This window comes from Gorilla gorilla, chromosome 13, assembly GCF_029281585.2.
Source record: "Gorilla gorilla gorilla isolate KB3781 chromosome 13, NHGRI_mGorGor1-v2.1_pri, whole genome shotgun sequence".
Classification (NCBI taxonomy): Eukaryota; Metazoa; Chordata; class Mammalia; order Primates; family Hominidae; genus Gorilla; species Gorilla gorilla.
This window is the reverse complement of record NC_073237.2, coordinates 134,361,367-134,385,897: the sequence shown is the minus strand read 5'-3', so window position 1 is coordinate 134,385,897 and position 24,531 is coordinate 134,361,367. Positions and strand designations below refer to the sequence as shown.

The 24,531-nt window shown below is 45.1% G+C and overlaps 1 protein-coding gene across 11 annotated transcripts in view; it reads right to left on the bottom strand.

The window, feature by feature from the left end:
• Window positions 1-24,531, bottom strand: part of CACNA1B (calcium voltage-gated channel subunit alpha1 B) — a 248,526-nt gene that overhangs the window by 172,597 nt on the left and 51,398 nt on the right. For all 11 annotated transcript variants that reach the window (XR_008668315.2, XM_055350334.2, XM_055350333.2 and 8 more), the window contains exon 7: window positions 1,837-1,940. Coding sequence is in view for 10 of the 11 variants with exons in the window: in XM_055350334.2 (XP_055206309.2) it covers window positions 1,837-1,940 (104 nt within the window). In the remaining variant the exon portion in view is untranslated. The remainder of the gene's footprint in view (window positions 1-1,836; window positions 1,941-24,531) is intronic.

Here is a 24,531-nt window from a genome sequence, read left to right as displayed (position 1 = left end):
CTTTTCCCACAGAGCAAGGCTGGGAAGGCGGCCTCTCACCACTGCCACCCCGGGGTGCAGGACCCACATGGGGGGTGCCGGCCCCTGGCTTGGGGGCCCTCTGCTGGGCCTGTGGGCCTGAGGGAGGGTTCAGCTGGGCTGATGGGAGGACCATCACATATCCCATTCTCCCCAGAGGCCAGGATCCTCACAGTGGGGAAGGAGTGGGAAATACCATGCAGGCCCTGCCTTGGGCCTCCCCTCCAGCCCCTCAGGCTATTCTGCACATTCCCTAGAGGGACGCAGAAGGAAGCCCTGAGCAGGCTGCTCTCCTGCCTCCCCGTGAACCCACCTATGCTCCTGCCAGGCTTCCCACCAGGCAGCGTTCTCAGCACCTTTGGCACCAGGCAGCACCCTCAGCACAGCCCAGGCACCTCACAAGCCTGGCTGCACTGCCAGCCCCCTGACAGCCCCTGTGCCGTCTCCCCACAACACCCTCTGACTCCAGCTCCAAGCATCTCTGCAACACACAGGCCACAACCTTCTGTCCACTGTGCCTCCACCCCAGCTGTTCTCTGCCTGAAAGACCCTCCTCCTTCCTTAGCCTGGCTCATTCCTAGTCCCCCAGTTGGGTCTCAGCTGAGATGTCCCTCCCCCGGTGCCTCCTCCAAGCCCAAGCCTCCGCCAGCTACCCCGCCAGGCTAGGAGTTCTATTTCCATCCCGTGAGCCGGTCGCTTGCTGGTTCCCATGGAGGCTCTTGGAGAGGCCTGCTAGTGACAATCACACCCTTTACAGGACAGGGCCAAAACCAAGGGCACGATCTCCTGCTGGAGCCCAGAGTCTTCGGCTCTAGCCATCCCCACTCTGGCTGCTCCTGTCCTGCTCAGCGTGGCAGAACTCCCAGGTTCACCAGGCTCTATCCCCAGCCTGGCTCGGAGCCGTGGGCCTGAGCAGGGATCATAGGGAGGACAGAGGGGAGACGTACTCCTCCAGCCTCACAGGGGAGCTGAGGCCAAGGTGGGAGCAGGAAGCCAGGCAGGCCTGATGCCTTCCACCTCCTTCCTAGCACAACTCCTTGCCCTGTGGTAGGGCAGGAGCCCCAAATACCAACCCCAGTCAGGCCCCATACATGGCATCTCTTCAGCTCTCAGCCCCAGGGTGGGACAGGAGGGGCTGTGTGCCCACAGGCCCACCTGGCCATGCCCGCCTACCACATCCCACTCCCAGAGAGGACTCTTTCTCCACCTTCTCCAGCATGGACCCCCAGCCCTGAGCCCGCTCTCTCACCCTCCCGTGGAGTAGCTTGGCACAAAGAGGTGACCTGAGAGGAAGTGCACACCAGCAGTCAGGGCCAGGGTGGCGAGCCCAGTGGTGACTGCTACAGAGATCAGGGTGTCCCCAGTTATTTCTCACCACAGTAACAGAGGGGCTTTCTGTGGCCACAGAGGCTGCTCAGAAACCCTGTCCCAGACCACACCTCCATCTACCAAGACCACACTTCCCATCACAGACCACACCTCCCATCCACCCAGACCAACCTCCCAATACAGACCACACCTCCCATCACAGACCACACCTCCTGTCTACCCAGATGAGTAGCGGCAGCTGCTCTCCCACGGCAGAGACCACGGAAAGGCCAGGGGTATGACAGGGATAAGGGGCCGAGAGGCTGATCAAGGACAGGTGTCAGGATGGTGGCACAAAGGAAGGGCTACCAGAACCCAGAACACCAGGGGCGACCACCACAGAGGGCACCCATGGGCCAGGCCCCCACCCCAAGTGTCACACGTGCCCCTGTTGACCCCTCAGCTGAGAACACAGAGGGGCACCTGCACATCCCCCACATGGTCTCTCACCCCGAAAGCACGCCCAGCACCAGGTTGAGCATGAAGAAGGAGCCGATGATGATGAGGGGGATGAAGTAGAGCCAGTTCCAGGTGTTGCCGGCCGCATCGTTTGTCTGGAAGCAAGGAGAGGGAGATGAGGAAGGACAGGGACAAAACACAGTCCCGGCCACAGGAGCACCCCCAGCCCCCAACAGGCCTCCTTCTCAGAAGCACACACCTGGTAGGGTCCAGGCAGTGGGGAGGCCAGTCACAGGGAGGTCCAAGCATGGGGCTGGAGTCCAGGCAGCACCCACAGGCAGACGTGCCCTTGCTGGCAGAGTTCTCTCTGGACTGCAGCTCCCAGAGGACCAGGGACACTCAGTGCTGCCAGCCACTGCCTGGCAACACTCAAAAGCCAAGCAGTAGGCCCAGGGAGCCACAGCTGTGTGGATGCCCCGAGGTGGCATGAGCACCCAACCTCTGCCAGACACCTCCCTGGCTACCAGACATCCTGGGCAGCTCCAAAGCCATGTCCTCCTGAAGGGGGCCCACAGGCCCAAGTCCACATCAGACCCAAGTCCACATGCAGCAGCTCCCACAGCTGAGAGGCAACAGTGGGCCCATCTGCATTTTCAGTTTCACCACACGCCTGGCCTGAGACAGCGCCCAGCACTCAGGCATGATCTGAATAGCTGAAAGCAAAGAGGGACCTTCTTTCCCAGATCTTTTGCTTTTTATAGCACAGCCCACAAAAGGGTACGCTCCTTTGAACCCAATTTGATTCCATAGTTGTTTCATTTTTATGCATTCCCAGGGGATGTGGCTAAGGGGTGTAGAGAACCTCTTTCTCCCTGCGAGTCTGGTGCTGGAGAGAAACCAGGAGGGTGGTGGGTGCCAAGGGAGGCAGCCCCTAGTCCTGTTCCTGGACGCCTCTCTTCAGAGGCAGTTCACAAGACATGGGATGGACTCCACCAAGACAGAGGCAGGAGGACAGCCGGGGCACTGCCCTGCAGCGGGCGCTGATCTCCAGGTGCTGCTGTTGGCATTCCTGCCCTCCAGTGTCTGCCAGCCTGGCGGATTTGCAGCCTCCACCCCTGCATGGACTGAAGCTCGTGGTTCCTGACCCTCGGACACTGATTCCAGGCTGGCCCCTGAGATTCCTGGATCCGAAACCAGAAGTGACATTCAGAATCTCAGCTCCAGCTGCAGTTCATGTTCCTAGAACATGAACCACTAGACCACACCTCTGTCCAGACTCACATGCAGCTCAGATCTGTGGACTGAGTGGCCACCAAAGCCACCAACTTCCCACAAGCACACCCTCAAACCTGCCCTCCCTTCTTGAGAAAAAGGAGATATCGCTGCTGTAGCCTCAGCCCCTCTCACCTGCTCAAGCACTTGGCTCCCGCAATTTCCCTCCCCAATGGAGTGTTCCCATCAGTAGCCAACCGGCTCTAATTCCTCTCATCTTAAAAAGCAGGACTTCCGCTTCTGGGAAGATGGAGCAGACATACTCTGCCATATTGTTCCTACTAAGTGGAATTAACATACTGAAAATTATTCATAAAGCAAACATAGACTGACTCTGAAAGATGGAGAAAATAGGGCAGACTAGCTAGGACCCCAGGATATAAGGTGTGTTTCTGGGGTTTTCTTCTTGCCTCTTACATCCCACATTTGGAGCTGATGAAGCCTAAAATTTGGAAATGCCCAAGGGGCACAGACGACCAAAAAAAGTACCAGCAAAAGCCAGCTCTCCCTAACCAAGGCAGCCTAGCAGGACAGGGAGCTCTCAGACAACTCACAGAAAACGCTGGCTCCATCTCCATCCCTCCCTTCCAGCAAAGACCCAGAGGAGCACCTAGACTGCAATGAGGCATCCAAATCCCCTCACCCTCCATGGGGTGCTGTCAGAGAAAGCCAAGTAGGAGGTGGAACCTTCCTCCTCAGCAGGGGTTATCACGGCCCCCCAGCCCAAGCCTACCTCCGCGGTACTAGTGAAGACCACACGGGACACCTTGACTTCCATTTACACAGGCAGTAGGGGCACCCCCTGCAGCTAGGGAGCTGTCAGAAGGGCCTTGTGCAGCCAGGACTTTTACCACCATCCAGCAGTCATGAAGCCGCCCACCCACACACAGTGTGCAGAAACCACGTGGAGAACAAGAACAAGGCACCTCTAACCCTCCCAGCCAGGAAAGTTCCCCTGAGGCATGGTGGGAAGCCAGACCTGCCACCCCTGCCCAGCAGTAAGGAGAACACGCTACCATAAGTCAACAGAGGCCAAGTGGGGAACCTAGACTTCTGCGCTCACCGGCAACAAGACAGCAGCCCTCCTCCTTCCCTGACAGCCAACGCAGAATGCTTAACTGAGATCCAAGGTCCCATGCCGAAAGGCCAAAAATGGCCAGTTTTCAACTGAAACTCACTCGTCATACTAAGAACCAGGAAGAGCACAGATTTCTTAGATGCTGTGATGGTTAATGTTGTGTCAACTTAGCTGGGCCACGGGGTACTCAGATACTTGGTCAAGTACACTTGACGGTACCTTGCAGATACTTCTACAAAGGTGCTCTGAGATAAGATTATCACTTTAATCCACAGAGTGAAGACCACTGCTCTCTGTAATGTGGGGTGGACCTCATTCAACCCACATTCAAGACCAACCCTCCCCTGGGTAAGGGAAAAGTCTCCAGCAGGTGCCTCTGGATTTCACCTCTGCCGGCCACCGCCATCGGGAACTGCATCATCAGCTCTCCATGTGTGGACAGCACACAAGCCCGCCAGGCAGAACCACAGATGTGGACATGCCAGCCTCTGTGATCACATGAGCCAGTTCCTCATGATAAATCTCCCTCTCCACACACACACACAGACACACATCACACACAGACACACATCACACACATGCACCACACACGACACACACATGCATACACCACACACACACACACACACACACACACACCCCACACACAAACCAGACACACATACACCATACACACACACTGGACACACAAGTGCACACACCACACACATGCACACCACACACACCACCACCAAACACACACACACTACACACCTACATGCACACCATACATACACCACACACACCAGACACAAAGGACACGCAAGCACACACACCAGACACACACACGCACCACACACCACACACACGCATACACCACACACACACTCACACCACACATACCAGACACACATACACCATACACACACACTGGACACACAAGCGCACACACCACACACATGCACACCACACACAACAGACACACATACACCACACACACAGGACACACAAGTGCACACACCAGACACACGCACCACACACCACACACACCACACACATGCATACATACACCACACACACTCACACCACACATACCAGACACACATACACCATACACACACATTGGACACACAAGCGCACACACCACAAACACCAAACACACACACACTACATGCACACCATATGTACACCACAAAGGACACACAAGCGCACACACCAGATACACACATGCACCACACCACACACACACACACACACACCACACACACACACCACACATGCCAGATGCGCACACACCACACACATCAGACACAGATACACCACACACACACACACACACACTGGACACACAGCCACCACACACATGCACACACCACACACTACACACATACTTCACACCCACACACACACACCACACACATGTATACACCACACACACAACACACATACACACACCAAACAGCAGACACACAACAGACACACACCATACACATGCATGCCACACAGACCATACACAAACACACCACAGAGACACCACAAACACACGCACACCACACACATCAGACACACACACCACACACACTAGACACAAATACACCACATATACACACTAGACACAAGTGCAGACACCACACACACATGCACACACCACACACACACACCACACACATACCACATGCACCAGATACAGGCAGACACCACATACACCACACACACTACACACACCACATACACCACACACACTACACACACCACATACACCACACACACACCAGACACACACACATGCACACCACACACACCAGACACAACACACACCACAAACACACCAAATACCTTTCTCCAAAGTGTTTTTTTTTTATTCTGGGCATGTCCTTAACCTTGCCAAAATGAAATTCTGAATTGATTGAGACTTGTCTCTGACAACTTTTTGGATTACAGAACCAAAGGGAAAATTTAGAGCTAAAAAAAAATCAAAAATCTCAATGAAAATGCATAACAAGAGAATGAAGGGGATGTGGAAGGAATCAGTGAACAGTAAGAAAACAAAGAATGATAGAATTATCCATTCTGATAAGGAGAGAAAAGTGAACCTCAAAAACCCATGGGACTATAACAAATGATCTGATATTCATGTCATCAGAGCACCAAAGACAGGTGAAAAAGGACAAAGCTGACAGTATTTAAAGAAATACGGCCAGGCGTGGTGGCTCACACCTGTAATCCCAGCACTTCGGGAGGCCGAGGCAGGCAGATCACCTGAGGTCAGGAGTGCGAGACCAGCCTGGCCAACATGGCGAAACCCTGTCTCTACTAAAGATACAAACGTTAGCCAGCCATGGTGGTGCATGCCTGTAATCCCAGCTACTCCACAGCCTGAGGCAGGAAAATCGCTTGAGCTTGGGAGGCGGAGTTTGCAGTGAGCCGAGATTGTGCCACTGCACTCTAGCCTGGGTGACAGAGCGAAACTCTGTCTCAAAAAAAAAAAAAAAAAAGGAATGCTGAAAACTTCTCAACTTTAGCAAGAGACACAAACATACAGATTTAAGAAGCTCAGCAAACCCCAGACAAACACATTATAGCCAAACTTCTGAAAACTAAAGACAAAGAAAAAATCTTGAACGCAGCAGAAAAAAATGATACCATACCTATATGGGGAAAACAATTCAAATGGTTTCTCATCAGAAACCATGGAGGCCAGAAGGAAGTGGCATAATATTTTTCAGGTGCTGAAAGAAAAGAACTGTCAACCCAGACACCTATACCCACCAAGAATATCCTTTGGGAAATCAAGACATTCTCAAATGAAAAACTAGGGAAACCAGGAGAATTTGTCACCAGCAGAACTCTCCTAAGAAAAAATGAATAATGAAAGGTCTCTAAACAGAAAGGAAATGAGTAAAAATTGAATCACTATTAGGAAGGAAGGAAGAAAAATGGAAAGTGTAAAAATATAGGTAACTGGATTTCTTTCTCCTTTTGAGTTTTTTAAATTATGTTTGACAGATGAAGCAAAAATTATAGTACTATTGAGGCAGAAGAATAGGGTCTGGAGGCAGGGACCCTAAGGCCGATTTGTGCTGACTTCCTAGAACTGAATCAAAAGGAAAACACCACTCCACACCCAAGTAACAAAAGAACAGCGGCTACTCCCTTTGCGGCCCACCCCCCTTCCACTGTGTCACAGATGAAAAAATGGAAAGTACCTCTGATTGGTCACCTCCCACAACCAATCAGGCTGCTCGTGGGCCAAGTCTTCATTAGCGTAGGGTTTAACTTTATAACTTCACTTCAGCCTTTGATTGGTCGCCTCCTGCAACCAATCAGACTGGTAGCAGGCCCAGTCTTCATTTACATAGAGTGTAACCAAGTAACCAATGGGAAACCTCTAGAGAGTATTTAAATCCCAGAAAATTCTGTAACTAACACTCTTGAGCAACTTGCTTGAGCCCACTCCCACTCTGTGGAGCATACTTTCAATAAGTCTGTGCTTTCACTGCTTCATTCTTTTGTTGTTTTGTGCATTTTGTCCAATTCTTTGTTCAAAATGCCAAGAACCTGGATGACTCATAGTCAAGACCCTCCCCTGGTAACATATTTTGGCAAGCCAGCCAGGAGGCAAGCCCAAAGTTTGGGAGTTATTTTTCTTCTCATTTTCCCTTTTCCTCTCTGCTCCATACAGGGGAAGCACTTTCTGTCTCTCTTTCCAACTCAGGACACTTGACAGAGAGCACCTAAGCATGGAGGCAACTGCAGGTCTCTGGCTGGGGCCACTCTATGGAGAGACTGAAAGGTATCCATATGGAAGCACCTGACCACCACTGCCTGGTTCACATGAGGGACCTGAGTCCTTTTCCTTTTTTTTTTTTTTTTTTTTTTTTTTTCAGTTTTTCAGCAGTCATTTCCTAGTAGCTCCCCAGTAACTGAGGGCAACTCGCTGGGGCCACTCTCCAGTGTTACCTGAAGGCCGAGGAATGATAGGGATAGCTGCCCTGCCTGGAACGGGGAAGGACTCTTTTCTGTCTTTCCTGGTTATACTCCCTGATCCCTACGTGTGACACAATTGGCAGTGGCAGCTTGTCAAGGAGGAATTCACACGTTTCAGGGAACTTAAACCCTCTTTTCTTATGCTAAATTCTCCTGTAGAGTTAGCTAGTAAAGACAAAAGATAATGTCTCCTAGGCATTTTGACCTCCCTTCTCTTACTTGATCTATTCGACTGGCTAAGGACAAAAGAAACCCACTTAGCCCCCTAGCTATGCAAAGAAGGTTATACATAAAAGAAATTTTATATTATATAAAAAGGCATCTTGTATGGTAAATTCTTGTCCTAAAGTAAAATGACTGTTGTTTTAAAAGAGGGATATGACTGGGTGCAGTGGCTCACACCTGTAATGCTAGCACTCTGGGAGGCCAAGGCAGGTGGATCACGAGGTCAGGAGTTCAAGACCAGCCTGGCCAATATGGTGAAACCCTGTCTCTACTAAAAATATAAAAAATTAGCCAGGCACAGTGATGCATGCCTGTTGTCCCAGTTACTTGGGAGGCTGAGGCAGGAGAATTGCTTGAACCTGGAAGGCGGAGGTTGCAGTGAGCTGTGATGGCATCACTGCACTCCAGCCTGGAATATGATAATAATAATAAAAGTAAAGAAATAAAATAGGGATGTTTAGGACAAGTCACAAGGTCCAAGCATGTCGCAGATGATCTGGGTAAGTCATGAAAAAGATTTGTGAAAGTGAAATTATGCAAGAAATGTTGTATAATTTATGTTGCCTAAGTTTAGAGGGTTAAAGGATTGTTTTAAGTGGTATAGGAAAAATCCAAAGGTTTGAACAAGTTGTAGGCTTATGAAAATTAATTGTAAAAGAGATTCTGTGTATGAACATATTGGCTGAAGTTAAAAGCTTGGCCTTATCAAATTATAAGGATGCTAGAAGTCAGGGCCTTCAGCCAGGGACAAGAGGAAACTCAGAGTGGGCCACTGATTGTGAAGGGAACCGTTCCAAAGTGGTGCTGGCACCCATCTAAGGTCAGACATATCTGACAAACTAAGATGGGGCCCCAGAGGTGGGGATGCCCTTGGGAACCACAGACAAGACCCAGAGTTTTTCCAGATGGCCACCCCAGGTAAAATCTGGGTCACCTAGTAGGACCTCCACTTTTGAAAGTCCTCTTCTCTCTTCCAGACCACTGTGGGCAACTCTCCATCCATTCCCTCTGATTCCCTGCTTGGCTGCATCTTCAACCACTGGAATCAGTTGAACCCTGACAATCTAAGGAGAAAACGTCTGATTTTCTACTATAATACTGTATAGCCCCAATATCAGCTGGACAGCCAGGAATAATTGGTGGTCATGGGAAGTCTTAATTACAACACCATCCTGCAATTAGACCTGTTTTGCAAAAGGCAGGGTAAATTGTCAGAAATCCCATACGTACAGGTCTTCATGGCCCTATACCAAAACCCAACAATCTGCAAAAGTCCTGGAACCTGCCCTGAAAAGGAAGGTCTTAAGGCAGAACTAGATATTGTAGATGACCCCCTTTTACAAAAGCCACCTGTCTCCCAGAGGGAAGTGCAACCACCCCTGTATAACTCCTTGCCAAGTGCTCCTGAGGCTCAAACCCAAGAGCAAAATTCGGGGGTCCAGCTAAGTCCTCCTCATATTTGGAGAGGAACAATCTATTCAACTCCCCCTCCAGCCCTGCTACCCCTTAGGGAAGTAGCAGGAGCTGAGGGGCCAGTCCTAGTGCAGTCCCCCTTTTCTATAACTGATATAAAACAACATACAGAAAAGCTAGGAAGCTATTCTGAGAACCCTAGGAATTTGGAGATGGGTCCCAAACTTTGACCTTAGCCTTTGATCTCTCAGGGGAGATGTTCAATTCATTCTAGCAACCTATTGCAGCCCCTTGGAAAAGAAACAAATCTTTGAGGCTGCCCGCCAGGAAGCAGATGACTTATTTCCTTGAAACTCTCAGGGCAATCACTTAGGCCCAGACATAGTCTCCATTACTGATCCTAATTGGGACTATAACACACCCGAGGGAATGAACCACCAGGCTAAGTTTCTTGAGGCTCTCCTTGGAGGAAGAGAAAGAGAATAAGGCAGTAACTTATGATAAGGTAAAGGAGGTTACACTGGGCAAGAAGGAAAATCCAGCCATGTTTCATGGCAGACTGAAGGAAGCCTTTAAAAAATATACTAATCTAATCTGCCCCAGACATTAGATATAAGCTCCAAAAGCTACAGATGGGCCCACAAACTAATCAAAATCAGCTTCTTGATATTGCTTTCATGATGTATAACAATCATGAAGGAAGGAAAAGGGGAACAGAGTAAAGAAAAATGGCAAGCAAAAATTATGACAGCCATCACTGGCAATGCCCTGAATGCCCAAAGAGCACTCAAAGGAAACCCAAAGGGCTATAAGAACAATGCCAGCCTGTAAAGGATACAAGATTTGTTAGTACTAATAGATACCTGTAGGGAGCTGAAGGCCAGAGAGACATGACCAACTCAGTATTCCACTGGAGGTGATATGATCAAACAGCAAACTTGTTTATCATGAAAGCAGGATGTGGGCAAACTCATGACTGTGCCTGCTACCAGGAGGTTTGCTGAGGGCAATCACTCCCTGGCGCTGTGCTCATTGTGGTTACCTACTGGGACATCTAGAGCCTATTGTTCAAAGAATGCGGTCTTGCAAGCCTGCTGTGAATCAAACTGCCTGCTGACAACCACCCCCTCCTCTTCTCGCTATCTCTTTTGCCTAATAAATACGGAGGGCTGTGTAAAGCTCAGGGCCCTTGTTCACTAGAAGCAAGGAGCCCCCGACCCCTTCTTCCAAATATACTCTATGTCTTTATCTTTGTTCCCGCGTTTGTCATCCTTTGTTCAGTCCCCCAAGGTCTGTGCAGGTTACAGATACCCTTACTGGCTGGATTGAAGCTTACCCTACACCAAAACAAAGAAGGCCAATGAAGTTGTGAAGGTTCTTCAAAGAAATATTTCCCGAGTTTGGGTTACCTCAAAGCCTCCAAAGTGATAATGACTCATTCCTTATCTCTCAAATAATTCAAGGGGTTGCTAAGGCTCTCAGAATCAAATACTATTTACATTCAGCATGGAGGCCTCAATCCTCTAGAAAAGTGGAAAGAGCTAATCAAACTCTAAAATGGGTGTTAGCTAAGCTATGTCAGGAAACATCAGAAACTTGGGTCAACTTGCTGTCCACAGCTCTCGTAAGAGTCCATAATTTCCCCAGAGCAAAAATTAATATGAGCCCATATGAAATGTTATACAGGAGGCCATTTTTAACTAATGATCTAAATACTGATCCAGAAACAGCCACTTTAGTGAAATACCTAGTTAACCTGGGACCATTTCAGCAGGCTTTACAAAAGTTTGAAACTCAAAAAAAAAAAAAAAAAAAGTTTGAAACTCAAAGACTCCCCACACTGGCAACTAACCAGCAACCCAAAATCAGGCCAGGAGATAAGGTACTTTAAAAAAAAATTTATTTCCATAGGTTATTGGGGAACAGATGGTGTTTGGTTACATGCATAAGTTCTTTAGTGGTGATTTATGAGATTTTCGTGCACCCATCACCCAAGCAGTGTATGCTGCACACAATTTGTAGTCTTTTATCTCTCACCCCACCCTTTCTTCCTGAGTCCCCAAAGTCCACTGTGTCATTCTCATGCCTTTGCATCCTCACAGCTTAGCTCCCACTTATGAGTGAGAACATACGACGTTCGGTTTTCCATTCCTGAATTACTTCACTTAGAATAATAGTCCCAATCTCATCAAGGTCACTGTGAATGCCACTAATTCATTCCATTTTATGGCTGAGTAGTAGTCCATCATATATATATCACAGTTTCTTTATCCACTGGTTGATTGATGGGCATTTGGGTTGGTTCCACATTTTTGCAATTGCAAATTGTGCTGCTGTAAACATGCGTGAGCAAGTCTCTGTTTCATATGACTTATTTTCCTCTTGGTAGACACCAACTAGTGAAATTACTGGATCAAATGGTAGTTTTACTTTTAGTTCTTTAAGGAATCTCCACATCGTTTCCCATACTGGTTGTACTAGTTTACATTCCCACCAGCAGTGTAGAACTGTTCCCTGTTCACCGCATCCATGCCAATATCTATTATTTTTTAATTTTTTTATTACGGCCATTCTTGCAGGAGTAAGGTGGTATCACACTGTAGTTTTGATTTGCATTTCCCTAATCATTAGTGATGTTGAGCATTTTTCCATGTTTGTTGGCCATTTGTATATCTTCTTTTGAGAATCGTCTATTCATGTCCTTAGCCCACTTTTTGATGGGATTTTTTTTTCTTGCTAATTTGTTTGAGTTCATTGTGGATTCTGGATATTAGTCCTTTCTCAGATGTATAGATTGTGAAGATTTTCTCCCACTCTGTGGGTTGTCTGTTTACTCTGCCGACTATTTCTTTTGCCGTGCAAAAGTTCTTTGATTTAATTAATCCCAGCTATTTATCTTTTTTGTTGTTGTTGCATTTTCTTTTGGGTTCTTGGTCATGAAGTCCTTGCCTAAGCCAATGTCCACAAGGGTTTTTCCAATGTTATCTTCTAGAATTTTTATAGTTTCAGGTCTTAGATAAGTCCTTGATCCATCTTGAGTTGATTTTTTATAAGGTAAGAGATGAGAATTCAGTTTCATTCTCCTACATGTGGCTTGCCAATTATCCCAACACCATTTGTTGAATAGAGTGTCCTTTCTCCACTTTGATCTTTTTGCTTGCTGTAAGTATTTGGGTTTATTTCTGGGTTCTCTATTCTGTCATTGGCCTATGTGCCTATTTTTATACCAGTACCATGCTGTTTTGGTGACTATGGCCTTATACTATAGTTTGAGGTTGGGTAATGTGATGCCTCCAAATTTGAGAGGAATGAGGGTGGTATTTTGATGGGAACTGCATTGAATTTGTAGACTGCTTTTGGCAGTATGGTCATTTTCACAATATTGATTCTACCCATCCATAAGCATGGGATGTGTTTCCATTTGTTTGTGTCACCTATGATTTCTTACAGCAGTGTTTTGTAGTTTTCCTTGTAGAGGTCTTTCACCTCCTTGGTTAGGTATATTCCTAAGTTTTTTGGTTTTCTGTTTTTTGTTTGTTTTGCAGCTATTGTAAAAGGGGTTGAGTTCTTGATTTCATTCTCAGCTTCGTCACTGTTAGTATATAAAAGAGCTACTGATTTGTGTACATTAATTATGTATCTGGAAACTTTGCTGAATTATTTTATCAGTTCTAGGAGCTTTCTGGAGGAGTCTTTAGGGTTTTCTATGTAAACAATCATATCATCAGCAAACAAACAGCGACAGTCTGACTTCCTCTTTCCCAATTTGGATAACCTTTCTTTCTTCCTCTTGTCTGATTGCTCTGGTTAGGACTTCCATTACTATGTTGAAGAGGAGTGGTGAGAGTGAGCATACTTGTCTTCTTCCAGTTCTCAAAGGGAATGCTTTCAACTTTTCCCCATTCTGTATTATGTTGACTGTGGGTTTGTCATAGATGACTTTTATTACACTGAGGTATGTCCTGTGTATGCCGATTTTGCTGAGGGTTTTAATCATAAAGGATGCTGAATTTTGTCGAAGGCTCTTTCCACATCTATTGAGATGATCATGTGATTTTTGTCTTTAATTGTTTATGTGGTGTATCACATTTATTGACTTAAGTACGTTAAACCATCCCTGATCCCTGGTATGAAACCCATGTGATCATGGTGAATTATCTCCTTGATATACTGTTGTATTCAGTTAGCTAGTATTTTGTTGAGGATTTCTACATCTATGTTCATCAGGGATATTGGTTTGTAGTTTTCTTTTTTGGTTATGTCCTTTCCTGGTTTTGATATTAGGGTGATACTGGCTTCATAGAATGATTTAGGGAGGATTCCCTCTTTGTCTATCTCATGGAATAGTGTCGATAGGATTGGTACCAATTCTCTTTGAATGTCTGATAGAACTCTACTGTGAATCCATCTAGTCCTGGACTTTTTCGGTTGGTAATTTTTTTATTACCATTTCAATCTCACTGCTTGTTATTGGTCTGTTCAGGGTATCTAATTCTCCCTGATTTAAGCTAGGAGGGTTGTATCATTCCAGGAATTTATCCATCTCCTCTAGGTTTTCTAGTTTACGTGGGTAAAGGTGTTCACAGTAGCCTTGAAAAATCTTCTGTATTTCTGTGGTGTCAGTTGTAATATCTCCCATTTCATTGCTAATTGAGCTTCTTTGGATTTTCTCTCTTTTTTTCTTGGTTAAACTTGCTAATGGGCTACCAATTTTATTTACCTTATCAAAGAACTAGCTTTTTGTTTCATTTATCTTTTGTGTTTTTTTGTTTAAGTTTCATTTAGTTCTGCTCTGATCTTGGTTATTTCCTTTCTTCTGCTGGGTTTGGGTTTGATTTGTTCTTGTTTCTTTAGTTCATTGAGGTGTGACCTTAGATTGTCTGTTTGTGCTCGTTCAGACTTTTCGATGTAGGTGTTTAGGGCTATGAACTTTCCTCTTAGCACTGCCTTTGCTGTAAGGTTGCATCACTACTGTCATTCAGTTCGAAGAATTTATTTATTTATTTATTTATTTATTTATTTATTTATTTATTTATTTTGAGACGGAGTCTTGCTCAGTCGCCCAGGCTGGAGTGCAGTGGCGTGATCTCAGCTCACTGCAAGCTCCGCCTCCCGGGTTCATGCCATTCTCCTGCCTCAGCCTCCTGAGTAGCTGTGACTACAGGCGCCTGCCACCACGCCCAGCTAATTTTTTTTTTTGTATTTTTGGTAGAGACGGGGTTTCACCATGTTATCCAGGATGGTCTCGATCTCCTGACCTCATGATCCACCTGCCTTGGCCTCCCAAAGTGCTGGGATTACAGGTGTGAGCCACCGCATCCGGCCTCAGTTTGAAGAATTTTTAAATTTCCGTCTTGATTTCATTTTTTGACCCAATGATCATTCAGGAGCAGGTTATTTAATTTTCATGTATTTGCATGGTTTTGAGGGTTCTTCTTGGAGTTGACTTCCAGTTTTATTCCACTGTGGTCTCAGAAGGTGCCCGATATAATTTCAATTTTCTTAAATTTATTGAGGCTCATTTTGCGGCCTATTTATATGGTTTATCTTGAAGAAAGTTCCATACACTGATGAATATATATTCTGTAGTTGTTGGCTAGAATGTTCTGTAAATATCTGTTAAGTCCATTTGTTCCAGGGTATAGTTTACATTCACTGTTTCTTTGTTGACTTTCTGCCTTGATGACCTGTTAGTGCTGTCAGTGGAGTACTGAAGTTCCCCACTATTATTGTGTTGCTGTGTATCTCATTTCTCTCTCTCTCTTTTTTTTTTTTAGGACAGAATCTCACTCTGTCACCCAGGCTGTAGTGCAATGGCACTATCTTGCCTCAATGCAACCTCCACCTCTGGGTTCACGCCATTCTCCTGCCTCAGTCTCCCAAATAGCTGAGATTACAGGAGCCTGCCACCACACCTGGCTAATTTTTTGTATTTTTAGTAGAGACAGGGTTTCACCATGTTGGCCAGGCTGGTCTCAAGCTCCTGACCTCAGGTGATCCACCCACCTCGGCCTCCCAAAGTGCTGGATTACAGGCGTGAGCCACTGTGCCTGGCCTGTCTATCTCATATCTTAGGTCTACTAGTAATTGTTTTATAAATGTGGGAGCTCCAGTGTTAGGTGCATATATATTTAGGATTGTGATATTTTCCTGTTGTAAAAGGCCTTTTATCATTATATAATGTCCCTCTGTCTTTTTTAACTGTTGTTGCTTTAAAGTTTGTTTTGTCTGATATAAGAATGGCTACTCCTGCTTGCTTTTGGTGTCCATTTGCATGGAAAGTCTTTTTCCACACCTTTGCCTTAAGTTTATGAGTCTTATGTGTTAGGTGAGTCTCTTAAAGGGAGCAGATGGTTGGTGAGTCCTTATGCATTCCACCATTCTGTATCTTTTAAGTGGAGCATTTAGGCCATTTACCTTCAACATTAATATTGAGATGTGAAATACTATTCTAGTCATCACACTACTTGTTTCCTGAATACCTTGGGTTTTTAAAATTGTTATTGTTATATAAATCCTGTTGGATTTATGCTTTAAGGAGGTTCCATTTTGGTGTATTTTGAAAATTTGTTTCAAGATTTAGAGCTCCTTCTAGCAATTCTTGTAGTGCTTGCTTGGTAGTAGCGAATTCTCTCAGCATTTGTTTGTCTGAAAAAAACTATCTTTCCTTCATTTATGATGCTTAGTTTTGCTGGATACAAAATTCTTGGCTGATAATTGTTTTGTTTAAGGAGGCTGAAGATAGAGCCCCAATCCCTTCTAGCTTGTAGTGTTTCTATTGGGAAATCTGCTGTTAATTTCATAGATTTTCCTTTATAGGTTACCTGGTACTTTTGGCTCATAGCTCTTAAGATTCTTTCCTTTGTCTTTTTTTTTTTTTTTTTTTTTTTTGAGACAGAGTTTCATTCTTGTTGCCCCGGCTGGAGTGCAATGGTGCGATCTTGGCTCACCACAACCTTCGCCTCCCAAATTCAAGCGATTCTCTTACCTCAGCCTCCCAAGTAGCTGGGATTACAGGCGTGCACCACCATTCCCAGCTAATTTTTTCTATTTTTAGTAGACACGGGGTTTCTCCATGTTGGTCAGGCTGGTCGCAAACTCCCGACCTCACGTGATCCGCCCACCTTGGCCTCCCAAAGTGCTGGGATTACAGGTGTGAGCCACAGCACCCGGCCTTCTTCATCTTAACTTTAGATAATATGATGACAATGTGCCTGGGAGATTATCTTTTTGCAATGAATTTCCCAGATGTTCTCTGAGCTTCCTGTATTTGGACATCTAAGTCTCTAGCAAGGCTAGGGAAGTTTTCCTTGATTATTTCCCCAAATACATTTTCCAAATTTTTAGATTTCTCTTCTTCCTCAGGAACACCAATTATTCTTAGGTTTGGTCGTTTAACATAATCCCAGACTTCTTGGAGGCTTTGTTCATATTTTCTTATTCTTATTTCTTTGCCTTTGTTAGATTGGGTTAATTCAAAAACCTTGTCTTCGAGCTCTGAAGTTCTTTCTTCTGCTTGTTCAATTCTATTGCTGAGACTTTCCAGAGCATTTTACATTTCTCTAAGTGCATCCATTGTTTCCTGAAGTTTTTATTGTTTTTTATTTATGCACTCTATTTCATTGAAAATTTATCCCCTCAAGTGAAGGACCTCTTCAAGGAGAACTACAAACCATTGCTCAACGAAATAAAAGAGGATGCAAATAAATGGAAGAACATTCCATGCTCGTGGATAGGAAGAATCAATATTGTGAAAATGGCCATACTGCCCAAGGTAATTTATAGATTCAATGCCATCCCCATCAAGCTACCAATGACTTTCTCCACAGAATTGGAAAAAACTACTTTAAAGTTCATATGGAACCAAAAAAAGAGCCCACGTTGCCAAGACAATCATAAGCAAAAAGAACAAAGCTGGAAGCATCACGCTACCTGACTTCAAACTATACTACAAGGCTACAGTAACCAAAACAGCATGGTACTGGTACCAAAACAGAGATACAGACCAATGGAACAGAACAGAGGCCTCAGAAATAACACCATACATCTGCAACCATCTGATCTTTGACAAACCTGATGAAAACAAGAAATGGGGAAAGGATTCCCTATTTAATAAATGGTGCTGGGAAAACTGGCTAGCCATATGTAGAAAGCTGAAACTGGATCCCTTCCTCACACCTTATACAAAAATTAATTCAAGATGGATTAAAGACTTAAATGTCAGACTTAAAACCATAAAAATCCTAGAAGAAAACCTAGGCAATACCATTCAGGACATAGACATGGGCAAGGACTTCATGACTAAAACACCAAAAGCAATGGCAACAAAAGCCGAAATAGACAAATGGGATCTAATTAAACTAAAGAGCTTCTGCACAGCAAAAGAAACTACCATCAGAGTGAACAGGCAACCTACAGAATGGGAGAAAATTTTTGCAATCTACCCATCAGACAAAGGGCTAATATCCAGAATCCACAAAGAACTTAAACAAATTTACAAGAAAAAATCAAACAACCCCATCAAAAAGTGGGCAAAGGATACTTTTCAAAAGAAGACCTTTATGCAGCCAACAGGCACATGAAACAACGCTCATCATCACTGGTCATCAGAGAAATGCAAATCAAAACCACAATGAGATACCATCTCACACCAGTTAGAATGGCGGTCATTAAAAAGTCAGGAAACAGCCGGGCACAGTGGCTCACGCCTGTAATCCCAGCACTTTGGGAGGCCAAGGCGGGCGGATCACAAGGTCAGGAGATCAAGACCATCCTGGCTAACACGGTGAAACCCCGTCTCTACTAAAAAATACAAAAAATTAGCCGGGCGTGGTGGCAGGTGCCTGTAGTCCCAGCTACTCAGGAGGCTGAGGCAGGAGAATGGCGTGAACCCAGGAGGCAGAGCCTGCAGTGAGCCGAGATCATGCCACTGCACTCCAGCCTGGGTGACAGTGAGCCAAGATCATGCCACTGCACTCCGGCGTGGGCGGCAGTGAGCCGAGATTATGCCACTGTACTCCAGCCTGGGCAACAGAGTGAGACTCCGTCAAAAAAAAAAAAAGAAAAAGTCAGGAAACAGCAGGTGCTGGAGAGGATGTGGAGCAATAGGAACGCTTTTACACTGTTGTTGGGAGTGTAAACTAGTTCAACCATTGTGGAAGACAGTGGGCAATTCCTCAAGGATCTAGAACTAGAAATACCATTTGACCCAGTGATCCCATTACTGGGTATATACGCAAAGGATTATAAATCATGCTACTATAAAGACACATGCACACATATGTTTATTGTGGCACTATTCACAATAGCAAAGACTAAGAACTAACCCAAATGTCCATCAATGATAGACTGGATTAGGAAAATGTGGCACATATACACCATGGAATACTATGCAGCCATAAAAAAGGATGATTTCATGTCCTTTGTAGGGACATGGATGAAGCTGGAAACCATCATTCTGAGCAAACTATCGCAAGGACAGAAAACCAAATACCATACGTTCTCACTCATAGGTGGGAATTGAACAATGAGAACACTTGGACACAGGGCAGGGAACATCACACACCGGAGCCTGTCATGGGGTGGGGGTATGTGGGAGGGATAGCATTAGGAGAAATATGTAATGTAAATGATGAGTTAATGAGTGCAGCAAACCAACATGCCACAGGTATACACATGTAACAAATCTGCACGTTGTGCACATGTACCCTAGAACTTAAAGTATAATAAAAAAAAAGAAAATTTATCCCCTCATTTCTCGTATCATTTTTTGACTTCCTTAAATTGGGCTTTGCCTTTCTCTGGTGCCTTCTGATTAGCTTAATAACTAATCTTCTCAATTCTTTTTCAGGTAAATCAGGGATTTCTTCTTGGTTTGGACCCATTGCTAGTGAGCTAGTGTGATTTCTTCGGGGTGTTAAGGAACCTTGTTTTGTCATATTGTCAGAGTTGGTTTTCTGGTTCCTTCTCATTTTGGTAGGCTCTGTCAGAGGGAAGGTCTAGGGCTCAAGGCTGTTGTTCAGATTCTTTTGTCCCATGGGGTGGTCCCTTGATGTAGGTAGTACTCTCCCCATTTTCCTAGAGCTGTGGCTTGCTGAGAGCTGAGCTATAGTGATTGTTGTCTCTCTTCTGGATCTAGCCATCCAGCAAGTCTACCAGGTTCTGGGCTGGTACTAGGGGTTGTCTGCACAGAGTCCTGTGATATGAACTGTCTGTGGGTCTCTCAGCTGTGGATACCAGCACGGTATTTTGGGTATCTCCCAGGTCCTGCTGGAGCAATCCGCTTCCTTCAGAGGGTCTATGGGTTCTCTCGGCTTTCCTGATTTATTTCTGCAGTCATTCTGGAGCAAAAGTTCACGATACAATCCTCCACAGGCTGCTCTGGCCATCCGAGTGGGAACTGCAATCTAGTCCTGCCTCCTGTCTGCCATGATCTCCAAAATGAGAAATCAGGTACTTGTTAAAACATGGAAGAGGGATCACCTGCTCAACTATTGCAACCCAAATGGGACCATTTTCAGTGGTGCTGGACAAGCCTTCTGTGGTCAAAGTACTAGGATTAGGTAGTTGGATCCATCTTTCCAGGGTCAAGCCTGCAATAACTGAAGCCCTGGACCTGGAACCTGAAGCTCCCATCAGCCACTACACCTGTGAACCTGTGGGAACAGTGAAGTACCTGTTTAAAAGACAGCCGAAAAATAAGTAAATGCCTACCAACTTTCCTTGGTGTCTTTGTTGCATACTTATCGTAAGCTGGATATTGGTAGCTATTTTTTATATTTTTACAATTTGTTTTATTCAAAATGGATGGAATCACTTCCTTTGTAATAATTAACCAAAGTGTTTCAATTCATTTTTATAACAAGCATTCCTGACAGCATAGGTATCCACCCCCTGAAGTTCCCATTCTATTGGACAAAATAACAAATAAGTAATTTTTTTTGTGTTCCATAATGGTCACCCACAGCCTGTGTATACAGGAACCACGTCTTACTAGCAATCAGATTTATTTCACAACAGAGCTTCCCTTTACCCCTCCAGCAATTAGTGGATTCTGGGTATTTATTAAGAACTTTAAATTTAACACAAAGACTTAAATACCACCAACCCAGCCCTGGCAAAGGACTGTTGGTTTTGTTTATCTCCATCGTCATCTAAATATACTGCCATCCTGATCCCAGCCCAATCTTGGGCCCTGAAGGAAATGACCTATCACCCTAACTACAAAGGAGGAACTCTCTTCAAACTAATGAGCCTGGATGACATACATGAATTCAAAATTATGGAAATGACAAGGGTTACAATGACAGGATAAGCAGTAAACCTTCTCCAATCCCATCTGAGCAACCTTTCTGGAGTTGCATCCCCTCAGAAACCAATTTGGGGCCCAATATAAATGTACACAGAGCTAAAATTCCAGGTGCCACTTTGTATTAACAGAAGCGAAAATTCTGGTCCGGTCCTTGGAACCTTGAAAAGTCATCAATGTGCCGGACGTGGTGACCCACACCTGTAATCCCAGCACTTTGGGAGGCCGAGGTGGGCAGATCATGAGGTCAGGAGATTTGAGACCATTCTGGCTAACACAGTGAAACCCCATTTCTACTAAAAATACAAAAAACTCACACCTGTAATCCCAGCAGTCTGGGAGGCCGAGGCAGGCAGATCATGAGGTCAGGAGATTTGAGACCATTCTGGCTAACACAGTGAAACCCCATTTCTACTAAAAATACAAAAAACTAGCCGGGCGTGGTGGCGGGCGCCTGTAGTCCCAGCTACTCAGGAGGCTGAGGCAGAAGAATCGCTCGAACCTGGGAGGTGGAGGTTGCAGTGAGCTGAGATCGCACCATTGCACTCCAGCCTGGGCGACAGAGAGAGACTCCATCTCAAAAAATATAATAATAAATAAATAAATAAATAAAAGTAAAGATAAAATAAAGTCATCAATGCAACTACACCCTGGAAGTTAATCCTTCACTCGATTACGTAAGCTATACAGTTACCCGAACTGCATCATTTAGATAACCTGTACGGTTTTCATGGAAACCATCCCTGGTTAAGGGCTTTAAAGGATGGACAGCCTAAGTATGGTCGAGGCAGGCCCACTAGCTGCATTCACGGTTTCCCTTGTGAAGAATGTACTAATCCTGAGACGCCTAGTTGCCTTTTGGTTCCCCAGTATGAAAATACCTCTGGGTGATTGCTACTGGACACTACGCCTAACTACCTCCACTGGGAAAAGAGAACTGCTGGGGCAACTCAAGATACTTGCCAAGGTCCTTTCCAGCCTTTAACCGGGGCCACCTCAGCAGAGACCTCAACCATATGGGAAAGTGAAAACAACAAGCTAGCCCATGTGTTCACCACAGAAAACAAGTTCTGTCTTGAAAAACAAGGGGCCTTTTTCCTGTGCGGGACCAGTTCCTACTTAGATTTACCAGCCAACTGGACTGGAACCTGTAACTTGTTATTTAGCTCCCAAAATTAATGTAGCTCCCAACAACCAATTACTCACTATACCTTTAACTGCGACCACCAGACACAAATGAGCCATCCAACTCACACCCCTTTTGGTTGGGTTAGGAAGAACAGCAAGAGTAGAAACGGGAGTTAGCAGGCTTGCAATCTCCCTATCCTATCACCAACTTGTCCAAAGATTTTATGGAAAGCTCAGAAGACACTGCCCAAAGTATTGTCGCCATACAAAATCAGACAGACTCCTTGGCAGCAGTCACTTTACAGAATTGAAGGGGACTGGATCTCCTAACTGCTTAAAAAGGTGGCTTATGTCTTTTTCTAGAGGAAAAAATGCTGTTTTTATGTCAACTAATCAGGATTAGTAAGGGATGCCGCCTGGAAATTAGCTGACTGGGCCCCTAAGATACGACAACAGCTGTCTGAGTCATGGGGCTCCTGGTCAGAAATGCTAAGTTGAGGTGCATGGCTCCTTCCTCTAGCCGGCCCATCACTAATGACTATATTTGCCTTGGTTTTTGGACCATGTTCATTAAATCTCTTAAACAAATTCATTTCCTCTCGCCCAGAGACCATCAAGCTTCAGATGATCATGAGACAAGGTTTCCAGCCAGTTCCAGGTAAAGACACCACCCCTGGCCATCCAGCAACTACCCTGTCTCCACTAGACAGAGCAGGGTGAGAGTTCCATGATCCCCAATAGGTAGGAACTGTGCCCAAATCAGCATGAAGCAGTTACTGAAGAAAAAACCATCAGTCCCTCGGCCTCCTATAAAGATGATGGGGATCACATCTCGGGGGAAATGAGGCAGGAGAATAGGGTCTGGAGGCAGGGAACCTAAGGCCGATTTGTGCTGACTTCCTAGAACTAAATCAAAAGGAAAACTCCACCTCTCCACATCCAAGTAACAAAAGAAGAGGCTACTCCCTTTGCAACGCCCCCCATTCCACTGTATCGCAGATGAAAAATGGAAAGTACCTGATTGGTCGCCTCCCATGACCAATCAGAATGGTAGCGGGCCTGGTCTTCATTTACACAGGGTGTAAGCAGCTAACCAATGGTAAACCTCTAGAGAGTATTTAAACTCCAGAAAATTCTGTAACCATGGCTCTTGAGCCGTTTACGCGAGCCCGATCCCACACTATGGAATGTACTTTTGTTTCAATAAATCTGTGCTTTCATTTCTTCATTCCTTTGTTGCTTTGTGCATCTTGTGCAATTCTTTGTTCAAACCGCCAAGAACCTGGACAACTCGTAGTCAAGACCCTCCCCAGATAATACCGTCTAATGTAGAAGATTCCTTGAGTGTGGGAGGGTGAGGCTGCAATGAGCTGAGATTGCACACCATCACACCACTAAACTCCATCCTGGGTGACAGTGAGACTGTCTCCAAAAAAACGTAAAAATATAAAAAAAGATTTATACAAAGATTAATTTTTTTAAACTGGAGTGGCTAGATTAATATCAGATAAAGCAAACCTCCCAGTAAAACAAAATTACCCGAGACACAGGGAAACATGTATATAATGATAAAAAGGTCAATCCATCAAAAAAAAAATAGCAAGTCTAAATATGTGTATACTCAACAACAGAGCTGCAAAATAAGTGATACAGAAACCGACAGAACTGAAAAGAGAAACAGACAAATCTGCAATTAAAGCCGGAGACTTCTACACCTCTCTCTTAACAATTTGTAGAATAGACAGAAAACTAGCAAGGATATAAAAGAGCTCAACAACACCATCAACCAAAAGAATCAATCAACATCTGTACATACAGCACACAACAGCAGAATATACATTCTTTCCAAGTGCCCACAAAATAAATATCAAAATAGACCATATTCTGAGCCATGTAACAAACGTCAACAAATTTAAAATTAAAATTCTTTCAGTTTAGTGTATTCTCCCACCACAATAGAATCAAACTAGAAATTAATAACAGAAAGATAACAGGTAACTCTCCAAACACAAAGTAAACAAAATAGTTCTATATAATAATCTCATAGGGCAAAGAGGAAATTTCAAGGGAATTTAAAAATACATTGAACTGAATGAAAGTGAAGAGACAACACATCAAATTGCAGGACACAGCTAAAGCAGTGCCAGAGGAAAACATACAGACCTACATGTCCACCTCAAAGAAGGAAGTCTAAATAATCATCTAAACCCCCAGCGTGAGCCACTGCGCCCAGCTGACATTTCTTGAAAGAAGATATACAAGTGATGAATAGGCTCATAAAAGATGCTCAACAATGGCTGCGTGCGGTGGCTCATGCCTGTAATCCCAGAGCTTTGAGAGGCCAAGGTGGGAGGAT